At 30.5% G+C, this 27612-nt stretch overlaps 1 protein-coding gene across 1 annotated transcript in view; it reads right to left on the bottom strand.

The window, feature by feature from the left end:
* Positions 1–2669: 2669 nt before the first annotated feature.
* Positions 2670–27612, bottom strand: part of LOC147809883 (uncharacterized) — a 242108-nt gene continuing 217165 nt past the window's right edge. Inside the window, exon 2 of the mRNA XM_087164554.1 lies at positions 2670–3270. Coding sequence (XP_087020680.1) covers positions 3263–3270 — 8 coding nt within the window. The 3' untranslated portion in view covers positions 2670–3262. The remainder of the gene's footprint in view (positions 3271–27612) is intronic.

Genomic DNA, 27612 nt, shown 5'->3' with positions numbered 1-27612 from the left:
AAATCCGTGGTTAAAATTATCTGCTAAAATTTTTTCTTTGTTAATTTTTCCATGTGCAAATCCATTTCGGGCAAATCCGTGTTAAAATTATCTATTAAAATTTTTTCTTTGATAATTTAAATAATTTTTCTATGTGCTAATCCATATCGTGCAAATCCGCGGCTAAAATTATTTGCAAAGCAGGCAATTTATGTTTCTCTTTTCTATTTTATATTTTTTCTATTTTATATTTTTTCTTAAATAAACATCTATCTTCTAAAACTATTTATGATCAATTTTTAAAATTATCCAGTATAATATTACCTTGCGCACATCCATTTCGGGCCCATCCTTGGTAACTAACAAATCAAAACTCAGAATAACAAATCACTTCAGCAGTGCAGTAAGAACGATATTTTAAAACCCTCTTGTTACACTCAATTTGCGCTTTTGTTTTCATCTTTTGTTTTCATATTTTGTAATCTGGCAATCTTTCTGCGAAAACATTTTTAAATCATTCTTGAAAAATATCCGTCCATGTAAGTTGTTATGATTTTGCTACTCGCTTTATAGTCCCCCCTTTTTAATGTTTTTTCTTTTTATTTTATTTTATGATCTGTTTTTACATGTTATTTTTACTTTTTATGATCTATTTTTATGTAGTTATTTTATAATTTTTTTTTTTGAGTGCTCCTCACACTATTGTATTAATAAATTTTGCTTTGGCTTTATTGATACAATATCAGAAAGCACTCTGTTTTGCGGATATAATCGTGTGGGCTGAAGAAAAGATTATATCTTCTTTTTCCGGCTTTTTTTCCGGTTTTTTTTTATTAATAATTCTTTTTTTTTTTTTTTAAATAAAATGTTGTTTGTTTTTTTTTTTACTTATTATTTCCCACCCCCTTTTTTTCATATGTCTATTATTTTTCTTTGTTTTATTCTTCTTTTTGAACTTATATATATATATATATATATATATATATATATATATCCGTAGTAGTTGAAAAATAAGCATTGTATACACAGCGTAGTAGTTGTAGTATTTTCGCTCTAATAGTATTTGATTATAAATTCTTGCTGTTTAGCCAAAATGCTTATTTTTCAACAACTACGGAAATTCAGTTGTTGCAGAAAATGATTTTCCCAGTAGTGGAAAATGTAATATGTTGATATTTTAGTAATTGAGAAATAAAATAACTTTGCAAGAAACTGCACACAAATTATTCAAATAGATGTATAAAAAGTCAGTTTGTCAACTCTATTCTTATTTCTAATAAATGTCTTGTAAAAACTATGTTTGTTTTAAAAGTAATCGCTTAAGTTCAGCGCCATTGCAAAAAAAAAAAAAAAAAAAAAGATATTAAATTCTGGAAGGTAAGAAAATGTGTTAAATTACGTTTTGGGTAATGTAATATAACTTTGTTTTATAAATAAATTAATTATATTCACAGTTTACTTTATCATGAACTTTAATCCAATTTTTTGTGAATGATTCGCAGTGTTTCAGTAATAAATTGTTCAAATCAAAATTTGCTTAAAACATAGAGATAAATTGAAAAAGTAATCTTTTAAGTAACATGTTGCGGCTTATATGAAACAAAATCAAACCAAACATTCGTGACAAAGTACCTCTTTATATTTGATGAATTGCTTGCTCCTTTTCAGAATGGGGGACCGTTCAAATATAATGCAATTATTGTTTTTCTGCTTCTAAAACCCATCCACTTTCAAAGATGCCACGGGCGACTAGAAGTGTCAGAAATGGTACAAATTTAATTCATCTTTATTTATTTCATTATTCAATAGAAACCCTTACATTGCAAATTATTCATATTTAAAGCGAAAAGATTCTTTGTATTTACTTTTATTAGTAAAGTGAAGAAAAATGCTATAAAAAGTTGATAATTTTAATCTCTTTTTGATAGTTTTGTGTTATTTATTAATCATCACTTTTAACTTTCTTAGTCGTCTGCACTTTTCACTAAAATAAATGAACCCTTACCCCTATAATAAACATTCTAGAACTGATACACGACCTATAAATTATTTCAAAGTCATAACTAGATTTTAAAAATTTTTGCGTTAAGTTTGGTTACTTAGAGCCTCACAAATAATTAAAATTTGTTCTAAGTGTTCCGTGTTAATTACGTGAGCCTAAGGCTTTTTTTTTATTCCAAATAGAATAGTTCTCCCTACATGTTATGGGTGTCTATATATTTTAATATTGGCTAACAAATGGTTCTGAACATTGGATCAATATTAATTTTTATATCAGACCTTGTAGGCTTACGACGTACGACCATATTTGGGTGTCTATATTTTGTAATATTGGTCCTAGAATGGTTTTCAATAATGAATCAGTACAATTTTCTATACAGGACCCGCATAGGCTAAAAATATTGGGTAAATATTGGGGGGTTTATATTTTGCAATATTGGTCCTAGAATGACTTTCAATAATGGAGCAATATTATTTTCTGTGTAGGACCTTTATAAGCTTATAATGTTGGGTAAATATTGGTTTGTATAGACTTTTTAATATTGATCCAGAAACGGCTTTCAATAATAAACCAATATCATTTTTAATGTAGGACCAGTATAGACTTACAATGTTGGGTAAACATTGAGATGTCCAGATTTTCCAATATTTGTCCTAGAATGGACCACTAATATTAATTAATAATGAACCACAATTCCTTTCTATCTAGGCCCCTTATAGGCTCATAATATTGGATAAATATTGGAGTGTCTATATTTTGTAATATTGGTTCAAGACAGAAATGAATCTTGTTACAATATTGAAAGCCATTCTAGGGTCAATATTAAAAATGATAGACATCCCAATATTGGTCTCTCGGTGTATTGTTCTTACAGAACCTATATTAGCTAATTTTGAGCCCAACTGGGGCCAATATAAAATTGTAACTAGAGAATATGTGAATAATTTGTAAAGGAATTAAGCGTCTTACATGAGAATTACTGCTAACCTTCATTTATCCTTATCAGGAAAAAAAATAGAACACAACATCCTTATATCTAGTGGCTTTTTCAACAACATCTTCAACACTCCAGTAATATTTGTGAGAGCCATGTATCCTGACCGAAATCTTACACGTCAATTATGAAAGTTTCATTGTTAGTTTGATATGAATGAGTTATTTTATCGACGTACTTTCTTGAATAGCTAATGCGATATATTTTGAGAGTAACAGTAAAATAAACACAGAAAAGTTTTTAAAAAAATCATTACCTTACTCTTTTTCCAGGTTATTCTTTAGATGTTACTTACCTATAAAGAAATAAAAATTACATAAGTAAACAAAAATTAAATGATTTGTAAATAAAAATATACTTCATAATATCATTGCAAAAGTTATATTAATATCCCCTCCCAATGAGGTGACCTAAGTTCAAATCTTAGCGATGGCTGGTTGATACGAATTCTGCACCCAGCTAGCACCAATCATAGTGCCGACGTAAAATATTTCAGGAGGTAGACGGATAGTATGATAGAGTCATCTTGAGTCAAACTCGCTGGCCGGACAGTTCCTAGGTTGGGGTAGAGCCGGACCAGTAGTCAAGCTTTGGGCTATATGGTAAAGGGTCCATGACGACCTAGGTACATGTCCAAAACTTGGAGAAAAGAAAAGAAAAGTAATCGTGAGTCAGAAAAAACCGATGGAGGTTTTCGTAATTTTCCGCAAATGCAGTTCAGTTCCATGAAAGAATCCTCCACGAAAGCATCTCAACACTTGATTCAGAAGTTCCCTTGTCTTCTGGATCGGGTTTAAAAAAACTGCGGATTTGAGCATTGGTAGTCGTAAACTCGAAATCGGGTCGGTTGTTCAACGACGTTTATAACAAAAATCTGTATATTATCATTATGAAGAATATTCCTGGATTTTGAATAGCGAAACAGAATAGCAGCCCAAAAACACATTGAACACTTGGCAATCGCAAACAGATCATCGAAACAGTAAGGTTACGTTGTTGTCCATGAGTTGATTACATACAAAACCGGCAATTTAATAGAAAGGGTAGTTGCTTTTGAGTGAAGTATTCCTTAACACAGTGGTGCGCAAACTTTTTTCGACTGCGACCCCTTTTGTAGAGAGAAAATTTTTGGCGACCCCTAGAGGCTGAGTCTTAAATTGATTTCAAAGAGTATAATCACTAATTAGATCTATCAATTGCTCTTTCTCACTAATTTGAAAAGTTGAACTGCATATGTCAAAGGAAAATGGATCACGAATCCAACCAAGATCGTTTTCAGGAAAATCCTCGAATCTTCTCGAAAAAATTTTCTGTAACTTTTCAATGTGATTGGAAATGATGTTTTTAAATGTAAATATATCTATATTATTTTCCTTGACAAAATCGTTAAAGCAAGGGAACGTGTCGGTGTTGTTTTTATTCAGTTTAGTTTGCCAGAGACGAAGCTTATTCTTAAAAGCTTGAATTTTACTGGCTGCAGTTATGATAGTTGAATTCTAACCCTGCAAGCTTAAATTTAAGTCGTTAAGTTTTTCAAAAATATCAACTAAATAGCTCAGCTTTCCTAGCCAAACTTCATTGATATAATAACTTGCCAATCTATTTTTCTTTTCGATTAAAAACATGTACACTTCACTTCTCAAATCAAATATCTGTCTTAGTATTTTTCCACGTGAAAGTCATCTGACTTCGGTGTGTAACAGTAATCTCTCATACGTTGAGCCCATCTCATTGCAAAGTATTGAAAAGAGACGGCTGTTGTGGCTGTTGCATTTAAAGTAGTTAATTGAACTAACAGCGTCTTGTAATACGTTGTGCAATTCTTCATCCATATCTTTTGCAACAAGAGCTTGCCGATGAATCATACAGTGATTAAATACCATATGAGGCGCCACCTTCTGAATTAAGCCTCTGAGCCCTTTATTCGAGTGCCCTTTATTATCTGAGCCCTTTTAAAGAGTGGTGCTGCAGCATTAACAGTGTTTATGCTACAGCACCATAAGTACAAACCGCACAGTTTGCACAGGTAAGGGACTTTGTTTCAAAATATTCATTTATTACTTCGAATATTTTTTCTCCAGTTGTTTTTCCTTCTAAACTTTTGCAACATAAAAATGTGTTTCTGTTATATCTTCATTAAAAATAAGCCTAACGTAAATAATTAGTTGTGACATTTTAGTAATATCGGTAGTCTCGTCCAGTTGTAAAGCAAATACAGATGAATTTTGTATGCGTTTTATGACTTCTGACTCGATATTTCGGAAATCCGCCGAGATACGGCATTTCTTGATAATGGTATTGTTTTTAGTTCACTTCCATATTTATCGCCATGCATAATTGATGTCATCTTAGTTGCTGCAGGAAGGATAAGGGATTCTCCAATTGTATGGGGTTTCATTGTTTTTCCTATTAGATAAGAAACTTCTAAAGAAGCTCGTATTGCTTTCTGAGGTATTGTAAATTTCTTTAAATGTGCACTTTGAATTTTCAGATTTTAAGCTCGTCTTTGAAAACAAATCACGGCGTACCTCGCCATCTGATTGGCTGATCACGGAAGCGAATTTTTGCCCTTTCCCTGCGGTTAACGTCTAGTCAAATAGTCGCTTTTCAGTAAAACTGGCGAATTACCGCGAAGGGGCCGCTATCTACCAGAGTGAAAAACTTGCGTCTTCACACTTTACATACATTACGCATTACAGTCAAAGAAAGAGTGGACAGCATGAAATTGCAATTAAGCAGTGAGGGACGGCGCTTCACTCTTTATATGTACACTGTATGGTATGCAGCATGCAGGGATAATGCATTTCATAAAAATTTGGCGACCCCCAAAAAACTTCTGGCGACCCCAACAGGGGTCGCGAACCCTAGTTTGCGCACCACTGCCTTAACAGACAGTGATCAGCTGTCGCGCATTAATACCAAGTTGTTGACACAGGTGTTATGCGGCTGCAGACTTTCTTCCATTGGTAACAAATTATATGTTCTAATATATTATTTTCTTTGTTTAATATAGGAACCAACACATGTAACATGGAATCGGATTCCAGTCGATTTGGCTGAAATTTTCATTCGATGTAGTTTAAAACATTCTGATAAAAACATATCCTTAGCCCGGCGCTAAAAAATGAACAGATTTTGAGATGCAGAGTTTAGAAAATTGCCCTTTTGTCGGAGTACATAGATTGAAATGGCTTTTAAAACATGGAAGTTAACACTTCATATCTCAAAATGTATTCATTTTTTGGCATTAGGATCGCGGGTACTTTAAATCGGGAGAATTTACCACTACTATCAAAATTTCACCCAAATTGAATGGTGCCCGATTCCAATGTAAAATGTGATTGGTTTAAAATTATTTTACTCCACTGCACACAAAAATTCGTATAGAAAGCTTGCATGAAAAGTTGATTGTGGTGAAACTTTTAAAATATTAGTAAAAATAATCAAAATTCTGAAAACTTTAACTCTTGATAGTTTACTACATAGTGTAGTAGTTGGCAGCCCTGGAGTTACAATGAAATTCAAATTAATTTAAAATGCCCTAAATAAATAACAAAATTAAATTAATGATTTCGAAACGTGGTGTTCAAACTGGAAGGTGAAAACTAAAGAAAGCCCTTGCATATATAACCCAAGTATACATATGCATATAAGCCAAAGCTAAAGCAAACCCAGAAATCTAATATATTAGTTTCCAAGAAACACCAGAGAAAAAAACATTCAAAATCAACTGAATGAAGAATATCAATACTCAATTCTATAGAAAAGCATAAAAATGTACAGCAGTCAATTACAATTAAATATTTAATGCTGAACTGGTTAAAAGTGACACTTAAGTCTGACCTGTTGCTTACTCTCTTACAAGTGATACAATTATTTCTAAACTAATTTAAAATTTAACTACTTCAATAGATGCAGTCGTTGTCAGTTCAATAGCGCTGCAGTCGTTATCATCAAATCGCTTAATCCTACTCCATGATCAAATTTTACAGCTGCAGTCGCAGTTTAGTTATCAAATTTATGTAATAATTTAAAGAACTTTCATGTTGATTCATTCTTTCTATTCAATCGTTATTTAAATCATGATGAAAAACAATACGTCATTATTAATTCATTATGGAAAGGGGAAAGGCCTCTTTAAGGCCTAAAAGCCTTGAGGAATGTTATGACTAATCCAGATGTTCTCCAAAATTATCTTAAACCTTTGGCGACAGTATGTTACTGGGCTTGAGATATCCATGCTGTTGCAGTTGTTAATTTACGTCGCACTAGAGCTGCACAGTGGGCTATTGGCGACGGTCTGGGAAACATCCCGGAAGATGATGCGAAGACATGCCATCACAATTTTGATCCTCTGCGGAGGGGATGGCACCCCCGCTTCGGTAGCCCGACGACCTGCGCGCGAAGTCGAGCACTTTACGGTAGCACAGTTTAACGAGGACCAATACCGCACACCCTCGGTCCCTACGCAGACTGATCCAAGTAGTCACCCACCCGCACACTGACCGCAGCCAGTGATGCTTGACTTCGGTGATCTGCTGGGAACCGTGTCTTAACGATCAGTCCGCTGCGGGAGATATCCATGCAAACTTTGATTGGGTTAATTATTTTCTCAGTTAATTTTAATTCATTTTTGAGCTAATTATTCAGTATGTATGCATCGGACTAAGCTTAATGCGTAAAATGTTAAGAATTAGTTTAATCTCTTAAAAATAGTTAAAATATTGAGATTTATGTACTTCCCAGGGTGTGAAGACGTTGGCAACAGCTTGACGGTTAAAAAAAAATGGGTAACTAATTTAGGTATTAGAATTGGATGATGCGTTGAAGATTAGAATATTTAAATGCAGTTGTGCTGTGCATTCAGCTTGGTTGCCATTAAAATTTACAAGTTGCACATGATAATTTTGAAAGGTTACCAAGCTAGACGCCACAGGCAGCTAGTGTACATTGCAATGATTCAAAGTTCACTTTAACTAATCAAAATGAATTGGTTTACTTAACGAGATTTATTCCAAGCAGAAATAAAACTATTTTCGGAACTATGCTGTTCTGCCTACTTATGTGGGAAATTTTCCATTGTTAGCACATTAAACAATGAAACTTCAAATGCACTGGATAATTCATCCACGCGGAAAGCTTGCGTATGCAAACATTTTTCAAAAATAAATCTTATTGGTTATTCTTCTAACTAAAAGAATCTATATTCGATAAGGTAAATTAAAATATTCATGAAGGCAGGTTACATGTCCTTGCATGAAAATTAATCCTTTGATTTGATTTTTCTCAGTGCGAAAATATCTGACTGGATATTTCAATTAGCTGTAGGCGCTACTTTTTGGTTCACTTGCTTTATTAACTTACGTCTTTGATAAATACGAAATAGTTTAAGTATTTGCTTTCTTGTTTTCGAATCATTGCTGTGAATAGAATGTAGACTTTTTCCAAGAGCTTCTAAGTGTAGCGTGTCCTAAATAATCAAATAAAATCAAACATTTATCTTTCCGTTGAGTTATTTTCTCATACAAATTTATGTATTAACACAATTAAAGCTGTTGCCTTAAGAAATTACGTTTTTTTGAAAAGAAATATGATATTTTCATAACTGCTGCTGTGTTTGCAACAATTTTTCATGACTGGTTACATCAAGTTTTGTTTATCTTTCGACAATGACTTTCACGCTATTTCCGAAAATAGCACAAATCGTCTATATCAAGAAAAATCACAGTTAGGAAAAAATAAAAAACGTTCTTTTTTGTATGTTTTTTTTACTCCTCACACTACTGTATTGATATATTTTGCTTTGGCTTTATAAATGGAATATTAGAAAGTACTTCTTTTTGCGGTTATAATAGTGTGAGCTGATGAAGAGATTATATCTTTTCTTTATTTTGTTTTCCGAATTTTTAATATTTTTTTTACATAAATAAAAAAAAATTCTTAATATTTTTAAAAATTAATTTTAATAATTTATCTTATCATCATTTTTTTTTATTATTTTCCATATTTTCTCAATATTTTAACTTACATATATATGTAACAGAAGTTCAAAAAGTAGAAAAAACATGGAAGGCATTACAGAATAATGAAAAAATAAAAAAATAAAATTCAAAAAAATAAAAAAATAAATAAAAAAATACAGAAAAAAATATATAATCTCTTCATCACCTCACATGATTTTATCCGCAAAAAAGAGTGCTTTCTAATATTGCATCAATATAGCCAAAGCAAAATATATCAATACAATAGTGTGAGGAGCACTCAAGAAAAATAGAATACAACACATTAAGTAATAAAAATCAAGTGAAAAAACAGAAAATAAAATGTAAACAACAAACAGAACGAAACATAAAATGAAATCTATTAAGCGAGTAGCAAATTCAAATGAACTTACATGAAAGGGAAAATTTTCCAGAATGATTTAAACTATTTTCGTAATAAGGTGGCCAGATTACAAAATATGAAAACAAAAAGCGCAAATTGAGGTAAAAGCGTAAATAGAGGAATTTTGCTTTATAATGCGTTCTTACTGCAGTACTTAGTTACCAAGAATGGACCCGAAAATGAACGTGTGCAAAGTAATATTATACTAGATAATTTAAAGAAGTTTACAATTAATAAGGTTAAGCCGGGATAGCCTGGTTGGTAGGGCACTGGGCCCATGTCCAAGAGGTCGTGAGATCGATCCCCGCCGGCCGAAGATTCCCCGTGTAGTTAATGGTGACTGATGCACTTTAAACCTCTCAAGTCACAAAGTCCTCCATATTCCCATGACAAATCATACCTCTGGTGGGTACTGATCGTGGAGTTTCCTTGTCTTTTGGATTGGTTCAAAATTACATGGCTGCGGAACATAGTAATCGTAAGCTCAAAATTGGGTCGCCTGTTCAACGACGGTTATAAAAGAGAGAGAGAGAGAGAGAATTTTAGCCACAGATTTGCCCGAAATGGATTTGCACTTGTTAAGAATTATGTAAATTAATGAAGCAGTTTCTTAGTAAACTTATTTAAAATAACATACAATTAACTCAATGATTTTATATAGCATTGAATTAATTTAGTTGGGTATCCATTGTTTTTGAAAGAGTTTGTTTATTCGCTTTTTGGATTAAAAACTACTAAGATACTACTAATAAAACAACTAATACAAAACAATTTTCTTGTTAATTTATATAATTTTTACCACGTGCAAATTCATTTCGGGTAAATCCGTGGCTAAAATTATGCGCAAAACATGCAATTCATGTTTCCTTCTCTCTCTCTGTCTTTAAAAATAAAAGTTAATTTTCTAAAATCATTAAAATTGTATAATTAAACATCAACCTTTTTAATTGTAAACTTCTTTAAACTATCTATTATAATATTACCTTGCACACATCCCTGCGATTTTCGTTAGAAAAATTGAAAATTACTCTTCAACTAGTATAATCTCTCTTCTTTAAATTTTCTTTTTAAGATCTGCTATTGATTCTCAAGAATCCCATTAAACAGCATTTTAATTCTCTTTTATTTTATAAAATACTGAATCGTAAGGGATCAGATTTTTAATCCCAGACTTTTTTTAAATTTTCCGCTTCAAACTCTAATTAGTTCAATTATTTAAACCGTTTGCGTGGGATGAAGCTTTATTCGTAAAACGTTAAAAATTAATTTAACCTTTGAAATATAAAACTTTAAATTAATTTTTTTATATTAAAAGGTTTAATGAGCGACCGCTATACCAAACCGAACGCAAAGTTAATACCAATTTTTCTCAAAAATAAATTCATTTCGCTTTAGATGAATAAAAAAAATATGCAATTTACGTCATGCATGCAGATGTGTCTACAATTATTCAAAGAAATTCACTTTCTAAAATACAAATGAATTGATTTGCTTTTAAAAAAAAGATCAGTATACAGCACAAATAAAACTAATTTTGGAAACACACTGTGCTGTCTGCTTTTGTGGGAACTTTTCTATTGTTACTAAATTAAACAATGAGACTTCGAATTCACTGAATAATTCATCAATGCGAAAAGATTGCGAATGCAAAGAATTTTAAAAAATAAATCCTATTGATTATTTTTCAAAATAAAAGAGAAACTGTATTCTGATTATAATATTTATGAGCAGATTTTGTGTCTTTCTTTTAATATATTTATTTGCACATTTTACTTCATTAAAATATATCTAACTCGTTATTTCAATTTGCTCTGGGTGTTAATTTTCGGCGTAAACATTAAGTAATTGGATGCCTTTGATAATTAATGTAAAGAAATTTTGTTTGCTTTCTCCTTTTCTAATCATTACTAGAGTTACATTAGAACAGTGTTTCCCAAACTTATGACTTTTGTGTACCCTTTCTAAATATTTCGTAATGCTGTGTACCACGAATAAAAAAGTGAATGTATCGTTAACTATAAAAAAATTTCACAAAAGTTAAAAATTACAACTGACTGTTGACAACCACTAATTGTTAACTCTGCAAAAAATAGCCAATAGAAAAATACTTAATCGCAAATTTTCACGGCTAGCTTTGTTTTTAAATAAATTTTTTTGAAATTTTCGTTTGTTGCAAGCGACAAATAGTAAAGTCGTGAGTGGGTGACTAGTCGGTTGAACATATGAGGAAATCGATAGGAAATAAAAAATAATTGAGAGCAAACTGGATTAGACTATAATAATATTTACAGTGGTCAGAATATTATTAACATTATTAATAAAATAGGAAACAATAGAGAACTACAATAGCAACTATTTATATATTTACACGAGATAGTCAAACGTCAGTCAACAACAAGGAAAAAGTTAATACATAGTCCGGCAACTACCTTGTCTGTGACTCTATTATAGTGATGACCCAGGCGTCCTGGTAATACCAATCGTTTGAGAGTTGTATATCACTCTAAAGCTACCAATTTATCGTCCCCACGGTTGCGACCTATTCGTGTTTCTTCGATATCGTGGTGCCGATGAATTGTCGTGTATTACAATGTGAGTGTTTATTTGAGATAAAATTAATGGAGCGAAAGATTTCATCACTAGAGTAGAAAATGCAATCTGAGTAAGGAGACCTGTGTTCTAAAAAATTGGGAGTAAAATTTCTGAACTGATGCTTGAAAACGGAAGGATGATTCTAACCATGATCCGTCTACCATTTAGTAGGATATGTTACGTCACCACTGTGGTCGTTGTGTACCGGGAGCAAAATTCGTATCATCCAGCCATCGCTGAGACATGAGATTCATACCTTATTGGGAGACGAAGCTTTGTCCCCTGAGCCACCGGGGTTCTAAGGAACATCAATTGATATTAAGGATAATATTTTAACAAGTCCCCAAATTTTGCAATCACTACAACAGAGCCGGGATGGCTCAGAGCATAGTGAGTTCGCCTTCCACTTTGGCGAACCGGGTTCGAATCTCAGTCGATATGAATTCCGCATCCGGCTTGCACCGACCACAGTGCTGACGTGAAATATACTCAGTGGTTTACGGATCATGGGTTACAATCCCTTTGCCGTCAGGCTAACCGTGCTAGGTTCTTGCGGTCTTCCTCTCCATGTAACGCAAATGCTGGGTAGCTCCTTCAAAAACCAAGGAAAGAACATAATGGCAGTAAACAATTTTCCATTTCGACTAATTTTCGTCTACCTGAGTTTTAAGCAATTTTCAATATGCATCGAAAGTGTAGTTAATTAAACTGTCTTTCTTAGTGAAATAATGGTCTTTATAAAAGCATTATAGCTAGAAACAAGTAAATAATAAAAATCTCAATAGTTGAATATAAATAAATTATTAAAAAAATCAGAAATATATGCTACCACTACATTATATATAAATAAATTTTTATAATATTTTATTTGTTTATAAATCAATTAAAAATCTTCACATTTTTATTTTTAGAATGAATCGGTTAATGGCGAGTCGCGCCAAACACCGAGATCGCAGCAATATCCAGGCCAGGTGTGAAAGCGAGACGGAAAAGAGGAAAGGCTGGTAGTGAAACCTTTTCTGTTACTTATTCTTTCTATAAATTATTCAACAATATCTACTTTAACTCGGAAAAGAAGCAGTTTTATATATATCCTAAAATTATAAAAGAAATCTTGATAGTTACAGATATTTTATTTTTTTCGAAAAAAATGCTGGAATGAAATGTCTTACGTACCAGTTTTTTCTCTTTTCCGTCTTGCTATATAAGGGCTTTCAGCCATGCATCCTGTACCTAATTATCTCAAATTCTTAATCAAACTCTTAAATAATCGCAATTTGTTTTAACTCAAATTAATCAATATTTAATACAAAACATTATTCCGTTCCCTAAAACAATATTCTCGCCATAGATCACGTGTTAACAAAGTTATTTAAGACTTTTACACTTTTTTAATATTTTTCTTAAATTAAAAAGAAGTTTACAAAAATTGATTTTTACAAAAAAAAGTACGTTAAAAACATTTCCGCGAGGTAGTGTTTTCAAAATTATTATTTTTGCGACAAAATATGAGCGAGAGTATTTAAATGCGTCAAATTCACATCGAGTTGGGCAAAAGCTTTTAACGTTCGCGTGACTCAAATTTACCGAACTATTTGAATAGGAAATGCATAAATAGATTTCGAAAACTCATTATTCCGTTTTGATGAATTTAATTTTGATCCATTATGTAGGCTTACTTATTTGCTCCCAAAATAAACGAATTTCCTAATGTATTTAACGCATTGAACGCAAAGTGATAAATGAGATTAATATTGCTTATAATTAGATTCGTTAATATAGTTTTTGCAGTACAAACTCCATTGTGTATTTATTTAAACATTATTAACATTTTCAATATGATAACAGCAAATTTTAGCTGAGGTTATTAAAAACAAAACGATTTAGTGAACTTACTTGACGATTTTTATTGATAAACAAATGGAAATTATAAAAGAATAAAATGAAATTGAAGATTAAAAAATTACGTTCTTTGTGCAGACTAATAATTTTGTAATTGAAGAGATGGTTGGCTGAACCAGTGACATTGAAGGGATATAATCAGAGTAAGAAGAATCAGTGAGTGGATATAATCAGAGTAAGAAGAACCAGTGAGTGGATATAATCAGAGTAAGAAGAAAAAAGTAGTATGCGAAATATTCTATAGCAGATTTATTAAAGGGGGGGGGTAGAGATTTGACGATCCGCTCCCCTATTTGTCATGATTTTAAATAAATAAGTAAAAACTTGATTCTTGACTTTTAAATTCAGGTAATAAAATGTTAAGAGATATAAGGACTTGCATTGTAACAGCGATAAACTATAACTTGGAGAAAAATCTCTAAGAGCGATAAGCAGTCGTTAAAGGGCTTTGGATTGTAAATTAGCACCCCGATAGCAGAATTCAAGGAGTGAATTTTCAGCACTATTTTCGTGAATCCGCATTTGTTTGCAACCACTCCGTCGTCAGACAAAGATTGTGATTGCAAAATTTCAACTTATCTAACATACATGTAGCAAAACTAGGAAATGTAGGGTTCTAAAAACTCATGTATCAAGTGAGTGTTCAAATTTTATGTTCAAATTTAAGTTGAATTGTATACAATTGATAATAAAAAAATGGCGTCAGTCCCTGTAAAGTTAAGCCTCTAATCAAACAACAGGAACCAAATCCTTTGTTCTCTGAAATGTTATCTCAATCCAACTTTTAAATTTAACTTAGAAACAAGTTTAGGGATATTTTAAAAAAGGAGTTTCAGCAGTTTTCTCATATAGAAGTTTGGTTTTTAAAAATCGAAAGAAAACCCAGGTGAAAAATAATCTGCAGATTCCGTAACTATCTGCGGTGTTGGCTGCCGTGTTGGATGGTTTCTGTTACCGGGGGCAGTAACAGAAACCAAATATGGATAAGTTACATCAAGTAAAACCTATTCTGATACATTAAATGTACCCATATGGAGGAAGCCACTTCATAATTTTTTTTCTTCTGAACAATATCACCTGCTTCATCGGCTAAGCTTTTCATCTATTAGATTAAAATGCCGTGTTGGATGGTTTCTGTTACCGGGGGCAGTAACAGAAACCCAATATGGATATGTTACATCAAGCAAAACCTATTCTGTTACATTAAATGTACCCATATGGATGTAACCACTTCATAATTTTTTTTTCTTCTGAACAATATCACCTGATTCATCGGCCAAGCTTTTCATCTATTAGATTAAAATGCCGTGTTGGATGGTTTCTGTTACCGGGGGCAGCAACTGTGAACGTCTCTGAACGGACTGTTCGAAGCACATTTGGCCGTATAGGGTATGGAAGCAGACGACCTGTTCGTAAGCCTTTACTATCTGCTTTAAATAAGCGCAGACGTCCCCAATTTGCAAAGGAGAGCAAACATTGGACAGTAGATGACTGGAAGAAGGTCATGTGGTCCGATGAATCACGATTTCAAATGCATCGCGCAGATGGCAGGATGAGAATATGGAGAAAACAACACGAAAGCATGGACCCCAACTGCATTGCCACGACACTTCAAGCTGGTGGTGGCAGCGTTATGGTATGGGGAATGTTCTCTTGGTATTGTATGGGTTCTTTAATTCCTGTACCACAACGCCTTAATGCCCAAGGATATTTGAGTATTATCGCAGATCAAGTACATCTGTTTATGTCAATGGTGTACTCTGGCGGGGATAGATACTTCCAGCAGGACAACGCACCTTGTTCATAAAGCTGGCATTGTCCTCAGATGGTTCGAAAAGCATGACGGAGAATTTAACTTGCTTCGTTGGCCAGCACAATCCCCAGATCCCAATCCAATTGAGAATTTGTGGGATGAAATTGAACGGGCGCTCAGGCAGATGAATCCAGTACCATCAAATTTGCAGGAATTGGCAAGTGCAGTTCAGCGAGCATGGTCTGGCATACCTTCTACCACCTACCAACATCTCATAGAATCCATGCCCTGACGAATTAAGGCAGTAATACGCTCAAAAGGTGACCCAACAGCGTACTGAAGGGGTGGTCGTAATAATTTGTAATTTGGCCACTCAGTGTATATATATATATATATATATATATATATATATATATATATATATATATCTATATATATATCTATATATATATATATATATATATATATATATATATATATATATATATATATATATATATATATCTATATATATATATATATATATATATATATATATATATATATATATATATATATATATATATATATATATTATTATTATTAAGAGAGTTAGTTTTAACTCTCTTAATAAGAGATGGTTAGTTTTGATGGAAGATTAATAAGAGAGGTTAGTTTTGATTTTATAAACCACCTTGTTGAGATGAATAAAATACGGTTACGTTACAGAAATAGTGGCAAAAAGAAAGTGCAGTAAATGCAAAATTGGACTTCACAAAGAATGTTTCAAGGACTTTCATACAAACTACAGTTTATTTTTCTAAAGCAGCTAAAACTCTTATTTTACTAAAAGGGCTTACTTTTTTTAATTCCTAATAGTATTTCATACGTCATTACTTCTCAAAAAATAAAATTGATTAATCTTTAAGTAGCAAAAGACTGAACCCGAGAGTATCTTCTGATGTAATTAAATAAAAATAAGATTTAATGAATTAATTTATCAAAATATTAAAGAAAGAACTCATTCATTAAATGAAATCAAAAATGTTTCCACCATTGAAACCTCAATTTCAAACATTAAGAGCGTTCGTGAACTTATTTAAAAAAGTATCTTCACCAATTTGTAACCGGCATATTTAAATTACATTTCGAGAAAACGAGTTTAATAAATGCATTTGAATGGTTCTATTCAAATCATTTAAAACATTAAATTCTGAAAACAAGAATAATTGCCGTATAAAAATATTTAAAATACATGCACAGACAATTTTCGGAATAGCGAGCTGATTTTAAATGATATTACGATTTCTAAAGCAATCGTGACTGTATATTTGAAAAATACCTGCCTATATTTTTTTTATCCATTTCTTGAAAAAAATTCAATTGAAACCAACAGAATATAAAATTAAAAAAAAAACAATCTGAAACGTGCTCAATTGATTTTTCGAATATCCATGTAAGTTTGTATATTTTAACCCTTTCGCGCCGACTGTCACAAATACGTGACAGCAAAAAACCGTATCAATCAGGGTAAGAAGATAAAACTGGTAATCAAAGTATTTCTTTAGCAGTTTATTTGTGGGCGGAGTTATAATTTTTTGATTTATTTAATTCACCATTACTTTGTTCAAAATAAAACTATTTAGTTATACTTTGAATTATCATTGATTGTATATATGATAAAACCAACAATAATTAAAATAAAAGCAAAGTAAGTCTGTAAAATTAGTAACGACTACATTTAAGTTACCGTTTTTTATTTAATTGCAACTTGATTCTGATTTTGTACGAATGCTTTTCTGAATCGCCCGTCCCCAAGGGGTTAAATAAGGTTTTATCATGCCATCCAATTATCAGAATGCAGATAGTTTAAACGGAAAAGATCAGATGTGGAAAATAAATTTAAAAAAAAAACACCTTTGTCAAATAATTTTCTTTGACAGAAATAAGACTTTCTTCTTTTTATAGAAATCGTGTTTATCAATCACTGGGATCAAAGTTAAAAAATTTATCAGTCAACGTTTTTTAAGTTTTTAATCATTTTAAGTTTTCAATCACTGAGTAAAGTGATGTAAGTCATATGAAACTATCCAACACCTCCTATAACTGAAAAAGTTCACACGGTTTCTTACTCGTAGTCCGATCAGACCACTATTAAAGTAAGCCAGTTTACAATTGAGCCATTTAATACAAAATGCAGTAAAATTAAGAAAGTGGTAACAAATATATCTCTAAAAAAATTTTTAATTTGTGAATATGATTGGTTTGTCTCATTTACTTGTCAACCACCACAAATTCAATTATGAAATATCTTATTATATAAAACGCTAATACGTACGTACGTATGTATGTATGTATCAATAAAACCGATGATATTTCTTTTCTCGCGCTGGCAACAGTCTTCATTTTTAATTGATTGCATTCGGCGCGCAAGAGCACGTAGTGAGCAACCAGATAACAATAACCAGAGTGAGCATTATCAGGTTGTTCAATTCAGATTCATGCACTAAAAACATGACAATATTTAATTTAAACTCAATTAGGAATTAATTAATTAATTGAAGTGAGAATGCTTTAAAAGGCCGCTGTTGAATTGATATTTTTCTACTGGGAGCTACCTAAACGTCTAAAAAACGTTTAAGTGTTTGTATTGAATGCATTGAATTTTTTTATATTTCGCGTTTATTTATGCATTGAATTTTCACGCTTTAAAATGCAGAATATTAGTGAAGCAATATTTGATAATTTATTTTGCTAATATGTTTCTTATTTAGCTAAAGTTTTGATTTTTTCACCATGTACAATCTAAATAGCTAATATACTTTTTTAAAAGCCAATAAGAACATAGGTAGAATTTTTCTACATAAGTACAATACTATGTCTTTGATGATAAAATACTATGTCTTTGATGATAATATATTATGTCTTTGTGCTAGAACATTGTGTTCATTGGCGAGCGAGCGCAGCGAGCCATGGTTCACGGCGTGAACCACATAGGATTGCGTAGCAATTCTCGCGGGTTGGCGAGCGTTAGCGAGCAGGGGGCGGAGCCTCCTAGTATATTAATAAATTTCTCCCAATAACTTTTGTAAAAAAATTGGGTTCACGCGCACAACTAGCTCACTTTTGAAATACTCTGCGCAGACTACTTACAGAAAACAGTGTGGAGGCCTTCTGATGTAGGACGTGATGAATTATCTCTTGCTCTAAACGAACCTAATCTAGGCGGACTTAAATTTTATCAATATTTTACTTGTTGCGGGATTAAAATCAAGCAATGACGTATATGCATGTCGAGCACAAAGTCAAATGGTTCTATTATAAATTTTGCGAAAGAAATTATAAAAACAGTCAAAATGCTATAAACAAAATTATGATACAAAAAAAGAGTTTCCAGTTTTAAAGTCAAATGTTATTACCACCGTATGTAGACAAAACAAAACAGTATTAACTGAGGAATTTTTTAAAGAAATAGTTAGGGGTCTCCATAACGAGTTGTATCTTCCGTCAAACACTGTGCGAAGCGTGAGGGTGTCGGGTTCGAATCCCTCCGTAACCTTTGGTGTAATTCTTCGCGATGTCCTTGATCACACAAGCCAATGTGATACAATAAAACAGTACAATACAATGTAATACGATAAAGCAATAGATAGATAGCGTAGCGCAAAAAAGTGGTACGGTGCTTTAGACACTGCTGGTAATAAAATCATTTTCCAACAAACTTTCTTCGGGGAAAATAAAGAACCTGAGTGTCCAGTTTTGGTAAACAAAAACATTCATTTATTGTGAAAACAAGCTTAACCCTTTGGCTACGACTTTTAGAAAAGGATTTTTTTGTCCCTTTTATTATTCAAAAGGACAAAATAGGTCACAAATAAAGCAAATTTAGTATTTGTGGGATTTTTCTGACAAGCGGTTATCAATTTAGAGGTTGGGACATATATGTCCTAGCCGTACTTAATGGTGGGATACACATGCCCATTAGTAATTTTTAAACATTTGTTAGGACATATGAGTCCCGTTAGTAATCAAAGGGTTAAAATGAAAAAAAAGGAAATAATTTCCCTACCAGTTTTTCTTAGGGAACGTTTTAAAAATAAAAAAAAAGTTATATAATGTTTACATTGTTGGTCTTCCTTAATCCTTTTACGAAATTTAATTTATACATATAACCAGTTGTGAAGCTATAGCAAAAAACAAAAAATCTTCGGAAAAGGGGTTTTTACTAGAATAACCGAAGAAGTTTTAATTTTTCTATCAATGATATGGAAAGTCTTCTCTTGAAACCAAACGTAGAGCAATGGAAATTATTCAACAAATTAAACTTTTTTTTAGTACCGTGTTATTCTTTTTTCTTTATTGATTTCATTAACTATTTCCTCGTTAAACGTTTATTCCATTTTATTTATTTATTGATGGGGATATAGTTTTATTTTAAAATTGAATATTTATGCTTGGAATTTTATTTTAATTATAACATCTAACTGCTTTTTAAATCTTTTTGAATGGAATAATTAAGCTATATAATAACTTTAAATTTGTTTAATTTCTTTTCGTAATTTGCGAGATATAACTAGTTTTATTAAATAAAATTTCTTAAAATAATCTATTTATAACGAACTGTGAGATAGTTTTGATTAGTGATCTTCAGTTCATTTAACGCTTATAGTTGAGGAAAATATTAAATTTAAATTTTCTTCTTACATTTCAGGTATTAAGACTCAATCTTAAAAACTAATTATAAAATATTGAAATAAAAAAAAACATTAGTCAGGTTGAGAGGGAAAAAAATTGAACGATAAAGAAATAGATTGATCTTACAAAAAAAAAACTAATGGATTTTTTTTACTTGAGTTTTAAGTTTTTTTAATTTATTTTTAGCGTTTAGAAAATTGCAGTCGCAAGGTTATAAATTACTTTTACGGAAATACATCGTAATTTTAAAAGATAAACATATATATATATATATATATATTTTTTTTTTCCTTCAAAAAAAAAGAAGGAAACACGTATAAAAAAAAACATTAAAAAAAATCTTATTTTGTTTGCAATCATTTCTATCGCTCGGCTCTTAAAATGAAAACATCTTGTCAAAAGAAGAAGAAAAAAAATCTAATTTTCGCCTCAGTAGACTTTCTTTTTTATTACAGGATTTGGACTTTTTTACATTTGGTTTCATTTATTTGTGTGGCGAAATATACTCCTTCAACTGGAATCGATTGGACTTTCAAACTTGATGGTTTTTCATTCATTCTTCTTTTTTTTTTAATTCTAAACTACTACATTTAAAAGCTACTTTAACTGAAGAGTTGATTACCCTCCTCTGGTTACGTAACTGTTTACTGTGCAATAACATTTAAGTATTTTAGTTCTGATGTAATTAACAAGAAAAATATAAATTTACTTTTTAAGTCAGTATTCCTCATCACTTCAAACAAAAGTAGTTTAATTCGTAAATTTTTTTAAAATTCTTTTAGTGGTGGGGAGAATAGGTAACTGACGTGGATTCCATTTGGATGTTTCTTTTTCATCCTCGAATTCTTTTTTTAAATTCTTTATTAGAATAGGGAACTAACTCCGCCTATTATAAAAGTGGAGTCAGTTTCTCAGAACAGGGTATATGACAGTGTCATTACAGGAATTACATATTTCCTAGCTTTTAAAATTTCTTTAATTTCACAAACTTAATTGTTTTTAATAATTTTTTTTTCCAATGCCCTCCTGGGGCATGACATTTCCCCAATACAGGCATCTGAAGGGCATATTTGTTGGCCACTCTTTCAGGAGCACCATTGTAGGTGGGCCAACGTTGCTCCCACGAAAGGACAGATAGTACATATAATGAAAGAACATCCATGCCTTGTCCGGGATTCGAACCCATAACCTTTCTGATGCAAGGCCAGTTCCCTTAACCCTACACAGATCGGTAGGGAGCTTTTTAAATAATTCTTAATCCAATTTTAAGTAAATGAAGGAAATTATTGAATTTTTATTGTATTTATAAAAAGCAAATATAAATATTTTATTCTCTTCTTAACAATTAATGTAATAGTTAACTTTTTTCTGATTCAATACAAATGTATAACTAATTAATTCCCTGTCACGATTAAATTGAATATTAAAATTTGCTTTTATCTTTTTATTCCTAAGGCTATTTTATTTGTTTCAGTAGATTAATTTTCACGGTCTTTTTGATGATTAAGCTGCAGCCAAATTTAAAAATTTAATATAATAAGGCGGGGATGGCTTTGTTTTTGGCTATTTTATTTTTCGATGAATCGCCAACTATGGATCTCGTCCCATGCTCCTAACTGTCCGTTAGGAACAATCCAGTTGCTGCTAATCTTAAATTCTAGCCTTAGGACATGTGGGTTTTGCCCATCAGTCCAACCGTGACAAAATTTTAAAAAACTTCATCACGTTAAGAAATGCATCCTTTCATCTCGATTCTAAGAGATACTGCTTCCCATTTTGTTTTTGCTTGATATGGCCATTTTTGTTTAATTTTAATAATACTAAAAAACAAATCAAGTTTTTGTTTACAATAATCTTTGCAGTAATCACTCTTTAATCAAAGTGACGCAAATATAGCAGAAATCTCCACTATGCAAACCAATACATCCATAAAAACTGGAAATAATGTATCCATATTGACAATCAGAAGATTTAAGAAAAGTTATTACTTAAATGTGGTATGGCAAATTTAACAGACCTTGTTTTACTTTTCTTTAGCAGGACTGCCAACTAGTCATTCTTTGAAAAATATTTCACCATAAAAACTAAAACTTTCGAAATTTCTGTAACAATTTGAAATTTCCCCAAAGAAGAACTGAAATAAATTATCTTTCTGCATGAACTTTTGAAGCAGCATGAAGAATAACCTTAAATCAAATTTACTTAACATACATTATGCATGTAAAATTTTGCTACCAGTAGAAGAAATTTTTCCACAAAGCATTAGAAGGATGGCAGCTCTGCTTTCATTCTAAAACATACGTAATCAGTGAAAGAAGTTATTAGGTCTGCCGGGATGTTCTGTCGGCGAAAGTACATGCCTCACTATACAGTTTGGAAAAAGTTCTTTTTATAAAAGAAAGTAGTGGGGTTTTTACCCTTTTATTCAATTGCAATGTTTGAATTAAAGAGCCGCAGCATATTTAACGGAACAGAACAAGTACATCCATATTAAACACAAAATAATTCAGACGGAAAAATGATTAAAAAAAAATAATAAAAATATAATAAATATTTTGTAAAAATTATATTTTGCGAGGTCTTTGGATAAATAATCTTATAATTGTGAGCAAATTTTTTTCGCTTCGCATAAGAAGTTCTCGAGATATGGCGAAATATACAAAAAGTGAAATTAACATTTGAGGGTCTAAATTTTAGACCGTTTTCCTGGCCTAACTAAGACCATATTCTAAGACCTTAGACCTAACTAAGACCTAAGACTTCCTGAGATCATATCTCCCAGATAGCGGCTACCCCCTATATTTTTGGGCTCAGAAATCCGAATCCGTTAAAAAAAAGATACGTTTGTTTAGAGAAACACACGTTTCCTTGTCTGATTTCGTAACTTAAAATAATGTTTGCAATTATTAATTAGCACATTTGAGGTCACCCTCACAAACCATTCAAACTAAGTCCTAGAACTTGAAGATCCGATCATTAGATCAAAAGTTATTCAGGGTAGTCTATTTTTTGCGCTCTCAATATTAATGTAGTAATATATTTTACGTACGGTAGTAATTTATATTTTGATTGTCAAAATTCAACTTCAAAAAGAAATCGAAACTAATATATTTTGAGATATAAGAATTTGAAATTATGATTTATTTAAAATTTTATTACTTGCTTAACTGGTTTTGTTCAAACAAATAGGATTTGTTATTTAAATTACATTGTTAAAAACTTATTTAAATCTTTCTATAAACGGTAAGTCAAAATAATTTTTTTCACTTTTTAAATAAATCGTGAAAATAATATAAAAAACTAAGTAAAAAATAACAAAAAATTATAATTGGAAACTTTCGATTAGATTGTCGAAAGAATTAAATCGTTTTATTAAGGAAAATATTTTGCATTAAACATTTAGATTTGAACATAATCTAATTTTAAAATTCATATAAAACATAAATACTCTACGTAGGCAGAAGGTTTTAAAATAAAATTGTAAAATCTAATAAGTATCAATGCAATCTTTTTTTTTACACTTTTTAATTATTTTAAATTTTTAATTTAATAATATACAAAAATATATTAAAATATAACTTATTTAAACTATGCAATTTTTAATTCCTAATATCTAAAATTTGAACTGAATCAGTTAAATAGTTATTTGAATATAAAAACATAAAAATATGACTATTTAAAGCTTTATTAGTTAGTCTCATAGATTTCAAAAAAAAATTAGCATTTGCAATTTAAAATTACAATAATTAAAATCTATGTAAATATTTCTATAAGCATTGCATATTGTACACTTAAATAAGTAATAAAATGTAATATCCTAAGACTTTATTGTAATATTTAAATGAAGAAATTTTAAATTGGAGATTTTTCGTTTGTATTTAAAGTAGTTGAATAGATTAAAATATTTTCTTAAGAATATTTTTTTTACATCAGATTTTTCGATTTGAATATAATCCAATTTTAGTATTCAGTCTACAAAAATGTACACAGAAATGTTTAGTACTAGGAAGTTTTAAAATGGAATCGTAAAACATTGTTAAGTACCAGTGCCATGTATCTATTTGCGCTTGTTAATTATTTTTTATTGTTCATTCTAACACTGTATAAAAATATTTTAAGTAAAATCAGTGATAAACATATTGAAATATAAATATATGATTGTTTAAAATTATCTTACTTAGCCTCATTGATTTCACTTGAAAATTAGTATTTATTATTTAAAACTACGTAATTAAAACTTATGCGAATATTTCTATAATCATTTAATATTCTACATCATTCAATATTCTATCAATATTTAACTAAGTAATAAATTGTAATAAATAATCCTAAAAATTTATTATAATAATTAAAAAACGAAATTTTAAATTGGAGATTTTTTCGAATGTATTTAAATTTGTCGAATACATTAAAATGTTTTCTTAAGAAAATTGCGTTACATAAAACTTTTCGGCTTGAACATAATCTAATTTTAAAATTTATTCTACAAAATATACACATAAATTCTTCGTGCAAGGAAGTTTTTTTTTTAAAAAACGTAAAACATAGTATTAGTGCAATGTATTTATTTGCGTTTGTTAATTATTTTTTATTGTTCATTCTAACAATGTATAAAAATATTATATTTAGAAACGGTAAAAAAATATTGAAATAAAAAAATATGATTATTTTAAATTATATTACTTAGTCTCGTTGATTTCACTCAAAAATTAGTATCTGTTATCTAAAATTACGTAATTAAGACCTATGCGAATATTTCTATAATCATTTATAATTCAACACATATATTCTATCAATATTTAAATAAGTAATAAAATATAATAAATAATCCTAAAAATTTATTGTAATATTTACAAAGGAAATCTTAAATTGGAGATTTTTTCCTATTGCATTTAAGTTTGTCGAATGCATTAAAATGTTTTCTTAAGAAAATTGCTTTACATAAGACTTGTCGACTTGAACATAATCTAATTTTAAAATTCATTCTACAAAAGTATACACACCAAACTCTCCGTACCAAGAAAGTTTTAAAACAGAATCGTAAAACCTATTATTGTTCTGTCCTCATAAAACCTTTTTTATGATGTAAGCCTGTAAATTCCGGTGTTAAGGTCGCACATAAAAGTTAGAAAGTCTCTTTTGAGCGAGAATAAAAGCTCCCTGAAAGCTTTCATCGCCGTAAAAGCCACAGAAATTTTATAAAAGAAAATCAATGTGGACATTAATCCGCCAACCAAAATCTCCACTGCTCCGTACTCATGGGGAAAAAATTAAGAATAAAGGAAAATATTAAAATTGGATATCGTAGCAGTAAAAAAGTCGATAATTTACTATTTTTGGCGGATTAGTTTCCAGACGTATGAACATTTCATTATTTGTTTATTGTTTTATTTTTAGAACATACCACATGTGAAAGAAACTAGCGATGAGTTAATAATATGAAAGCATGTTTTATGTATCTGAAATAGTTTGTATTAAGTCAATCGTAATTTTTAAAAAAAAAAGATTTTTTTAAGCGTATTGAAATTTTTTTATTCAAGCATACGTATTGATCCATGCATGCAAATTTCTAGAAGAAAATCTATACAATGAATAGAACGGTGGGTTGATATAAAAAATATTTTTTTATAAACAATATTCAAACAATTATAAAAAAAACTTTCAAATTCTACTTATAGAATTTGTTAGAAAAAAGATATTAATTTACGCCAACAATGCCAAACATTTCTTATGGGTTGACCATCAAATCAGCATAACCAACATGTATGTTGTTGGTCCAGTAGTAGTAAGCATCACATAATGGTTGACCATCACAATTATGAAACAACATATTCTATCATGAGATGTTGAAATTGTCCTTCCCAATAAAATTTCACTTGATGAGCAACCATCAAAGAAACATCTTCCATCATAAGATGCATGTTGAAATTTTGTTCGGCCATCAAAATAAAACTTCTCTTGATGGGTAACTGTAGCGTCGCTGCTACACGATCATAGAAAATTAGAAAATCCATAACGAAATTTAAAAAAATAAAACGCTTATTTTTTTAAAAAAATTGGTTTTTAATGATTCATTTATTCACTTTCTCAAGTTCTTACAAAGTTAATATTTATAACTTCTTTAGAAGAATCACTCTTATTTTCAGAAATCTTACAGAATTAATGTTAAACATATCGTTTTTAAACTCAGCCCTGTTATTTTAAGTTTTGACAAATTTAATATTGAAACTTTTTTTATTAGTATCAATTCTGTTATTTTAAATCTAATCACACTTTTTTTTAAAAGATCTTTTTATGCGTATACAGGAATGTTAACTGCTTTGCTTTCTGCAAAGGGCCGCAAGGCCTCAGACGCCCAGTTCCACTACAACGAACGAACGAAGCTTTGCTTTCTGCAAAACAAAACAAAAAATTCATTAAGTACTTGGGTATTGAAAACTGAACTTCATAAAATTTTTGTTTAAATCTCAAAACCTCTTCTTTACGGCGAAATTTAATTAGACTAGCGTTATCGTTTAAATTACTTAGATATACTGGCCAAAATTAGTTTTCTTTAAAATACCAACCGAAAATAAAATATTAAAACATAAATTTTGCTACCACTAGTAAAACCTTTCCCATACCACGAAGCAAAGTTGGCATCTCTGAGTTTACCATTTGCAACGTTCTCTTATATCGATTCATTCTAAGAACAATAAATCAATACTAAAAATAAATTAGAAAACGAAAACATTCATTGATTCTAAGTTTTCTTTCGAAAATATTCTGGTTTGTAAATAATTCCAAACTTCAAAACAATTGGAGGAATCGACTCTTGCAACCAAATTGTCATTTTACGTGACTAAATTATATGCACTCATTCCTTAATGAGACTTTTCGGCTGAGTGCTATGATTTCTTTTGTAAATGTTTCGACTATTTTTCTAAATGTTAATGTACTTTAAATTTAAATTATTGTTTTAGGCTATCTCCAATGCATTATGCAACACGATTTCTGTTTCTGTGTGACAACACAGAATATAGTCTACAGACAGAAATATTCTAATTAGTTCTAGAATAAAAAAAATAAAAAACTTTTTTTTTCCTGCAAAATCTTTGATTTTGTAGTCAGGACATCGAAATGTAGAAATTTGTGTTCTGTCGTATAAATTTCTCGGCTTTTCTTTATTTCACATTAACAATATGATTCAATTCAGCATTTTTAAATTGGGACGGAAATAAAATTATTTGTTCTAATTCTAATTATTATCAACATTCTAATAATAATAATATATATCCAATTATCATTTTTCCTATCTTCCTTTCCTCCAGCTATTCCCTATGTAGCAGAGAA

The sequence above is a fragment of the Parasteatoda tepidariorum genome, chromosome 5 (assembly GCF_982258835.1).
Source record: "Parasteatoda tepidariorum strain Cologne lab strain chromosome 5, Ptep-v5.0, whole genome shotgun sequence".
NCBI lineage: Eukaryota > Metazoa > Arthropoda > Arachnida > Araneae > Theridiidae > Parasteatoda > Parasteatoda tepidariorum.
This window is presented reverse-complemented; position numbering and strand designations above follow the sequence as displayed.